The sequence below is a fragment of the Herpailurus yagouaroundi genome, unplaced genomic scaffold (genome assembly GCF_014898765.1).
Source record: "Herpailurus yagouaroundi ecotype Mexico unplaced genomic scaffold, PumYag 189, whole genome shotgun sequence".
Lineage (NCBI taxonomy): Eukaryota > Metazoa > Chordata > Mammalia > Carnivora > Felidae > Herpailurus > Herpailurus yagouaroundi.
Window position 1 is genome coordinate 14,016,727 of NW_024412420.1, and position 8,010 is coordinate 14,024,736.

The 8,010-nt window shown below is 55.8% G+C and overlaps 1 protein-coding gene across 3 annotated transcripts in view; it reads left to right on the top strand.

Annotated features, from left to right (window-relative positions):
- The window catches only part of PPP1R1B (protein phosphatase 1 regulatory inhibitor subunit 1B), a 9,412-nt gene extending 1,661 nt beyond the window's left edge, over positions 1 to 7,751 (top strand). For all 3 annotated transcript variants that reach the window (XM_040497392.1, XM_040497393.1, XM_040497394.1), the window contains exons 2-7: positions 720 to 780; positions 1,096 to 1,118; positions 1,526 to 1,601; positions 5,218 to 5,421; positions 6,703 to 6,822; positions 6,918 to 7,751. In XM_040497392.1, coding sequence (XP_040353326.1) covers positions 720 to 780; positions 1,096 to 1,118; positions 1,526 to 1,601; positions 5,218 to 5,421; positions 6,703 to 6,822; positions 6,918 to 6,967 — 534 coding nt within the window. In that variant the 3' untranslated portion in view covers positions 6,968 to 7,751. The remainder of the gene's footprint in view (positions 1 to 719; positions 781 to 1,095; positions 1,119 to 1,525; positions 1,602 to 5,217; positions 5,422 to 6,702; positions 6,823 to 6,917) is intronic.
- The last annotated feature ends 259 nt before the right edge of the window (positions 7,752 to 8,010 follow it).

Consider the following 8,010-nt stretch of genomic DNA (forward strand, 5'->3'; position numbering starts at 1 on the left):
CCCCCCCCCCCCCCCCCCTCACTGTTTAGCTTGGCTCACATACCAAGGAGGACAACTTTTTGTTTTTTTATGAGCACTGGGCCAAGAGTTACAGCCTGAGAGAGACTGCTAAAGGGACCCAGACACAGGCCTCCAGGGACACCTCCAGGACCCTGTGGGTCTGGGGCTCAGGCCCACCCCTGAGTCTCAGTGTGGGGTTGCAGGTGTCTGCAGTGCCCTGGCTCAGCCTTCCTCTGCAGCTAGATCCAGTTTCTTTGAAGCCCTTGAGCTGACCTTAAGTGGGCAGGGCCACGTGGGTGCCATGGCCCATGGGGCATCTTCCAGAGCCAGCTTCGGCTCTGGAGGTCTGGTATCTGCAAAAGCTGGAGAGGATGGGCTTCCTGGATAAGGAAAGGTAGAAAGGGAGATGCCCATTCTGGAGGAGCCATGGAGTGGGGTGGGTGTGGGCTAGAAGTCAGTGATGGGCCTTTCTCCTCCTTTCTCTGCCATGGTGAGCTGTATGGCCTTGAGCTCTGTGCTGAACTTCCTTGAGTCCTGGGTTTTCACCTCAGTAAAATGAGGGGGTTGGATGAGCTATAGAGTTCCTTTCAGCTCTGACAGTCTTTGATTCAAAGGTTCCCTGGGGATTTCAAAGCACTGTTTGTTCTCTGCTGCCTTGGGGGGGGGTGCAGGTGTCTATCCTGCACCCCCCCCCCCCCCTTCGTTCTCCATCTCCTTAGATCCGGCGCAGGAGACCAACCCCTGCCATGCTGTTCCGGCTCTCAGAGCACTCCTCGCCAGGTGGGCCCCTTCCCTGCTGCCCCAGCCATGGCCCCACCCTAACTCTGATGCCTTCTTGGGGCCCTTCCTTAAGTCCCATGAGTAGGAAACTGAGCAGAAAATGGGGCAGAGTGGGTAAGGTCTGGGAGTCAAACTCTTTTGGGTTTATCTGTTGACCAGGCACTTCCGAATACCCAGAAGGAAAGGGCACACATTCCCTTTCCCCAGAGATTGAGCCTTTGGGGAAAGTAATTCTCTCTTTCTCTCTTCTCTTTTCTCCCCCCTCTTCTCTCTCCTTCCCTCCATTTCCCTTGGTTCATTGGTGGACACCCTCAGAGGAGGAGGCCTCCCCTCACCAGGTGAGTTTCTAGGGGCAGCTGGAAGGAGGAATGCGGGGGGCCCCTTTGCAGTGGGCTGGACAGGATCATTCTTGACTAATACAGGATGCCACTTGAAGGACACATGAGCGTATCAACTGGCACCTAGATAAGAGTGCCCGGTGCCAGGGTTCTACCAGCACATACTCCTCTGCCCTTGTCTTTCCCCTGCTCAGACTTGGGCTGGGGTTCTACCTTGAGCCAGGCTATGGTGTATGGAGACCCTTCCAAAGCCTAAGTCCTAGCAGGACCAGAGGGGCAGCGGCACCTGGACCCATCCGCAGAGGCTAGGGCAGTTGGCCTGGGTTGCCAAGGGTGGGGTGGAATGGGGGAAGGGTGGAGGGAAGGGGCCTCGGTGAGTCTATTTAACCTGGTGCTTACCCTGGCAGAGAGCCTCAGGAGAGGGGCATCACCTCAAATCGAAGAGACCCAACCCATGTGCCTACACACCCCCCTCGCTGAAAGGTACTGTTCCACCTCACCGCCCCCCCCCCCCCACGCGTGTTAGTCTGGCTGTCCCCTCGGCCCCTGGAGCAGGGCTGACACTGGGGGAGGGAGGTGAAATGTTGAGCTTTTGTCAAAGGGGAGGGATTGTCTTGTGTACCCCAACCACTACTTAGGGACCAGATCTTTCTTAATTTGGCCTTGTAATGAAGGGGCCCAGGGGCTGAAAGAGGTGGCTGTGGGCCTTAAAATAAGGTGGTGGGATTGAAAGAAAAGAGATAGCTGGCCTAAAATGACAAGTATCATCAACATAAAGTGATTCAGTACTGTACCTCCTCTTTGCAAGTGTGTCCCAGGCCACCTTTTGGTCCCCTGCTCTCCAACGAGCACCTTCTTCAGGTGCAGCCTTTACTCCCCTCTCCCAGTGGCATAACATTTGCAGAGGTCAGCAAACTGGATGCTTCTTGGTCCTGCTTCTCCTTTCTGTATTAAAACACAAATCACTCTTTTTTCTTTATTTGTTTATTAAAAATATTTAATGTCTATTTTTTTAATTTTTAAAAATGTTTTATTATTTATTTTTGAGAGAGAGAGAGAGAGAGCGAGCACGGGAGGGACAGAGAGAGGGAGACACGAAATCTGAAGCAGGCTCCAGGCTCTGAGCTGTCGGCACAGAGCCTGACACGGGGCTTGAACTCATGAACAGTGAGATCAAGACCGGAGCCAAAGTCGAATGCTTAACCTACAGAGCCACCCAAGTGCTCCAAACACAAGTCATTCTTATAGTACACACTTATAGAGCACCTAGTGTATGCCAGGCCTCACTGGTGGCATTGGGCAAAATCAGGGGAGTAAGATTTGGCTCCTGCCCTCTTGGGGCCTTTGGCCTCAAAGGGTCATGGGCGAGCTACTGAGGAGAGGATGGTTAAGCCTGGATTTGAAGGATAAGTAGGAATTCAACAGGCAGGCAAGGCATGGAAGGGCATTCCAGGATGAGGAAAGGAAACGTACATGGGGGAGGAGGTGTGAAATCAGAGAGAGCCTCTAGAGTCAGCCTGGGGACTTGGCTATCTGCAGGCAAGTTGGGGGAGATACACCTGGAGGAGAAGGTGTGGAGATGGGGAGGGACTCTTCCTAACTGAGCTAAAGAATGCCTTCCCACCCCCACTGCAGCTCCAGGCCTGAGGCTCTTCCTGCCTGGCCAACCCCCTCCTCCCGCGGAGGGAGGACCGGATGGCTGGATGGGTGTGCTGAGAGCTCCCTCTGGGGCGGGTTTAATGAGTTCCCAGCACTGGCCAAGGTCAACAGGCACACCTGTCACCTACCTGTCAGCCTGCCTGCCAGGGTTGGGAGCAGAGAGGAGAGGCTGGGAAGAGAGGAGAGAAGGGCAAGGGCATTTTCTCCCCCCCCCCCAGGATAGAAAGAGGAAGGGATAGCATGTGGGCAGTGGGTTCAGCACCTGGAAGGACTTCCCACCTGTAGGGATATGGAGGAAGGCCAAGCCCGTGCAGTAGAAATGGGGGGGGGGGGGTTGGTGGCATCTTCTCAAGAGAGAACACGGGACCTCTCTCCTTCCTATTCTGGGCTGGGGAGGGCTGAATGGACGTGAGGGACAAGAACCGTCCCTTGGATTCTTGGTTATGAGCATGGGGAAGAAGGCAGGGGTGAGGAGAATAGGGCCCAAGTGCTTCTGGGCATCCTGCAATGGCTAGAAATGTGGTCCCACCGCCACTGTCCCTTCGGGCTGCACCTTAGGAGGGTCTAAGTTGGGAGAGGCAGGGCAGTCTGGGGGCTGTGCTGGGGACCTTTCAAAAGGGAGACTTGGGTTGGGGGTGGTGGTGGTCCAGGGTCCCAGACATGAGGACAGATAGAGAAGAAGACAGCTGAGAGGGCTGGGGGGGGGGGGGGAACCTCAGGGAGCACCGAGAGGCACAAGGGAAGGCGCGTGCGCGGGAGGCTCCCAGGGCGCCGGCACAGGCACTGCACACCTATCGGCACTGCAGCTCAGGAGCTGGACTGTACTCCCCCGACTAGGGGAGAGGGTGGTTGCTCAAGCAGCCACCTCCTTCCTCTCCTCCCTTCCCCCTAACCCTCAGAGGACCCTTCTGTACCTGGAGGGCACTGTGTTGCAGGCTTCAGCCCCTTTCTGGCCAAGGGAGTGCACCTGGCGGGGTGGGGGGGGGTGGTTTGTGGGGGGAGACCACCGACCCCCCGGGGGGGGGGGGGAGGGTGGACAACACTGAGTTTTGGCTTGAAGGGGACTCTCCAAGGCCAAGCTCTCACACTTGGCTCAAGGTGAAGTGCTGCTGCGTCCCCAAGGCCAGGGCAGGGCGATTTATTGCATTTTTATTGTCTGAGTAGCTTGCCCAGAGCCAGCAAGAGGCACCGGGCTGGGAACTCGGGGCAGGGTGGGGTAGTGGGCACACACAATGCACCCTCTGTGCCAGTCCCGAGTTGGCAGGAGCGTGGTGCCCTGTTCACTGCACCGGAGGTTTCCAGCCTGGATCTACCCCTCTGGGCTTTCTAAGGGGAGGGGCTGCCTGCCACGGAGAAGGAGCTGGAGAACCCCAGCACCTAGCTTGTCAGCATCTTCTCTGTGAGCTGTGAGTTCAGTGACACCAGTGCTCTAAACTCCCACCAGCTCCTGGTCTCCCTGCTGCCTCTGCCCCAGCCGCCTCTGCCCCAGCCACACCTCACAGCCTCCCCTCAACCCCTGCCTCTGCCCCAGAATCCCCCAGCCCTGGCCCCTTTCTCCTAACACAGTCCTTTCCATCTTTTGGAAACTTCTCCTCAGCTGCCCACACTGTTCCTTTCCTAGGCCCTATCCCAGCAGGCCTTGGTGGTGTTGGGGGGGTGGGTGGTGTTTGCTGCTTTCTAGGTCACCACAGAGGGAGCTGGAAGCTTGGGGATGTGGGTCAAGATTGTGGGGGCTGCGTCTGAGCACTCCACATCCCCAGGCACAGGCTTCACTGGCTGCAGACTATTATATTCTCAGTCTCCAAACTGTTCCTACCCCAGGACCCGGGGCAGAGATGTGTGGAGTGGCATTTATGACGTGGGCAGTGCCAGGGAGTGGGGACCAAGCCCGGAATTGGAGGGGGTGTGTGCAGGATTGGGATAAGCAATGGGCCCTAGGCAGTCTGGGCACTCTGAGAGAAACTAAAAGGGACAGATCCCCCAGGCCCTGGCCCATGGGTCCTATGCCTTCTGTCCAGGGCTATAACTGGTGGACACTGTCTCCAGTACTGGGTCCTTGGAGAAACAAGTTCCCTAGCCATGGAATGTTAAGCTGCTGCTGTACCTGCCTGGTCTTGTCTAGCTTGACACCCTATAGTTTGGGGGAGCTGCCCAGTGCCAGCCTTGGTGGGGGGGGGGGGGGCTGCATCTTTGGACAGCTTAGGAGTCACACATGATCAAGGATCTAACGCCTGCTGCTTTTGCCCTTGTCTGGCCCCCCAGCAAACTGACCTGGGACCTTTAGTTTTTGAACTATACGCCTGAGGGGGTTAGCCATGCTCCATGCTTCCAGGGGGTTAGCCATGGGAAGGAGACTGGAGGCTGGGCCACATGCCTCTCCAGCTTCTTGGGCTGCTTCTTGGTCTGGCTGACCCTTGCCTTCCTGCCTCCCCCATGCCAGCTGTGCAGCGCATTGCCGAGTCGCATCTCCAGTCCATCAGCAACCTGAGCGAGAACCAGGCCTCAGAGGAGGAGGATGAGCTGGGGGAGCTGCGGGAGCTGGGCTACCCTAGAGAGGAAGACGAGGAAGACGAGGAGGAAGAGGAAGAGGAAGAGGAGGAGGAGGACAGCCAGGCTGAAGTTCTGAAGGGCAGGAGGGGGCCTGGTAAGCTGACGGGGCCAAGATGCCTGGGTTCCACGAGTATGGGTTAGGTGGGTTCCTCCCTGAGAGGCCTGGGAGTTTTTTTGACACACGTAAGCTGCGGTCATACAGTGAGGGCCTGCCCGTCTTCCCACCCATATGTGCCTTGCTGGGCTTACTGGGGCTGCTCTCATCCTGACCCTGTCCCTCTCCCAATCAGGTTGTCCCTGATAATTCCTCTCTTCCACTTGAGGTTTCAGGCTAGACCCAAGAAAAGACTTCCTCGCCATGGCAGTGAGGGGGTACAAGGAAACGCAGGGATAGACAACTAAGAGGGCCCAATGCCCCCTTTACCTGCATTTCTGAACGTAGGATGTGGTCTTCAGCTAGGAGGCTGAGAGCTGGTTTCTAAGTCCTCCCCAGGACCCTGTGGCTGTGTCTCCCCTTTTTTTGTTTCCTGGGCTGGAGGTGAGAGGGTGCCCTCTAGTGTCTAAATGGAGAATCTAGGATTCAAGAACCAACCTGGTCCTCTGCACCTCCAACCCCAACTGCCTGGGAAGAGACCTGCCAAGGAGGGGCCTAAGACCGACACAGAAGGCCTCAGAGCTAGAGACCCCAGATCTAGAAATCTCCACAAAAGGACCCAAGGCCCAGAGAATTCCTAGGCAGAAAGATCTCTGTCACTCCCATGGCTGTTTTTTCCATGCTTAGCTATAGTAGATTGTGCCATATCTATCCCTCCCAGTGCACATTAAACTTTCTGGTCCTTCATTTTATGGGGATGAAAAACAGTTGACCACCCCTGCTTGTAGCGTCCATCCCTCAGATCCAAACAAAATGGCTTGGACCTCTTCTCTGCATCTCTGGAGCAAAAGCTCCTGTTGGAAATTGAGTCCACTCTCACTGAGACCCTTAGGACAGGTAAAGAGGAGGTGAGAGGAGAATGTTTTCTCAGGAGAAGCAGTAGGGCAGAGGGGCAAATGACAAGACTACCAAGGACCAATATCAGTTGCCACCGCTCCTGGAGTGCTGGTGCTGGGCTGGTCAGGGTAGTAACTGTTGTCTTATTTAAGGCAATCTACATAATTTCCCTCTTACTATCCCCTTCAGAGAGGTAATAACTGACTCATCTAAGTCATATAACTATTCACCGGAAGAGCTGTCTTGGGCCAGTGTTCTGTCTATTATACCAGGATGCCCCCAGAAAGCTTAGCCTTAGCTATTACAGAAACTCAGCTCATGCTCCAGGACCACTGAATGGATACCTAAGAGCCTGCGTTTTTATCCCTTCAACCCCATCCCCAGCTGGGGAGAAGATAACTTGTGGCCAGGGTCTGGAGGGACCCTGGGAGCGCCCACCCCCTCTGGATGAGCCCCAGAGAGATGGAAGCTCCAAGGACCAAGTGGAAGATCTGGCACTAAATGGTGAGGCTTGGTGGTGGGGAATGGGGAGGTGGGGTGGTGGGTTGGGATTTCTCATGAGCGTGGCCAAGCCCTGAGTCCCTCTGCTTGCCTTGCAGAGTCTGGGGAGGAGCCACAGCGCCCTGCCCACCCTGAGCCTGGCACATAGGCATCCAGCCTTGCATCTCTCAGAAGGAAGTGGAGGGGGCATTGCTGTTCCCCAGAAACCCACTCTGTCCCCACCCTATTTTGTACCCTTCCCCCTCACTCGCTAGGGCTGTGGCTTCTGACTTCTAGAAGACTTAAGGCTGGTCTGTGTTTGCTTGTTTGCCCACCTTTGGCTGATGCCCAGAGTTCCTGGGTACTTGCTGCCTGATGCCTACCCCTGCCAGTCATTCCCCCATTTACCCAGAGGGAGGCGGGATGTGAGAGACTTTGCATCAGATAATCCAGTAAGGGTGTGTGTGTGGGGGGGGCAAAGGTTTATCCTTCACAATTCCACTCCCCAGACCCTCTCCCCTGGGCACAGGAAACCCACAGGGCAGGACCCTAAGATCTGGGGAAAGAGGGTACTGAGAAATTGTAGGTACCCTTAGATCCTTCTCCATCCCCTCTCCTATGGGGGATTTCAAGTTACCACCCCTCTCTCTGGCTTCTCCCAGGGCCCAGGATTCAGGCATCCTTCTCCTCAGCTTCAACATTTTGGAAATCTTCCCCTTATCACTCCTGCTCCCCAGCCTGGGTGCCTGGAAGAATGGACTAGCAGAGGCTGCTTTGTTGCGTTTTGTTTATGCTTTGATGCCAGGAATGCCGCCTAGTATACGTCCTTAGGGGGGCACACGGTGGGGAAGCCAGGTTCTCCTTGTCCTCCAGCTGCTCTGCCCCCTTCCCCTCTTCCCTGACTCCAGGCCTGAACCACTCCTGTGCCGTAATAAATCTTTGTAAATAACTGTGCTGAGACTCCTCTTTCAGGGGAAAGGAGAGGGAGGAGGGGATAACGGGTTCCCGTATGTGGAAGACCTGGTTGGTGGCCATCTCGATCCTAGTGTCCAGTCCTCTAGTCTGGAAGTCTTTCCTGCAGACAAGCTAGGAGCATTCTTACGAAGGACCACGGAAGTACTAGATCCTGCTAGGGATCGCTGAAAGAGGCAGGGAGAGAAAGAACTTTCAAGAGTAAGTGGGTTCCTCCAAAGGACCTGTCCCCTAGCCCCA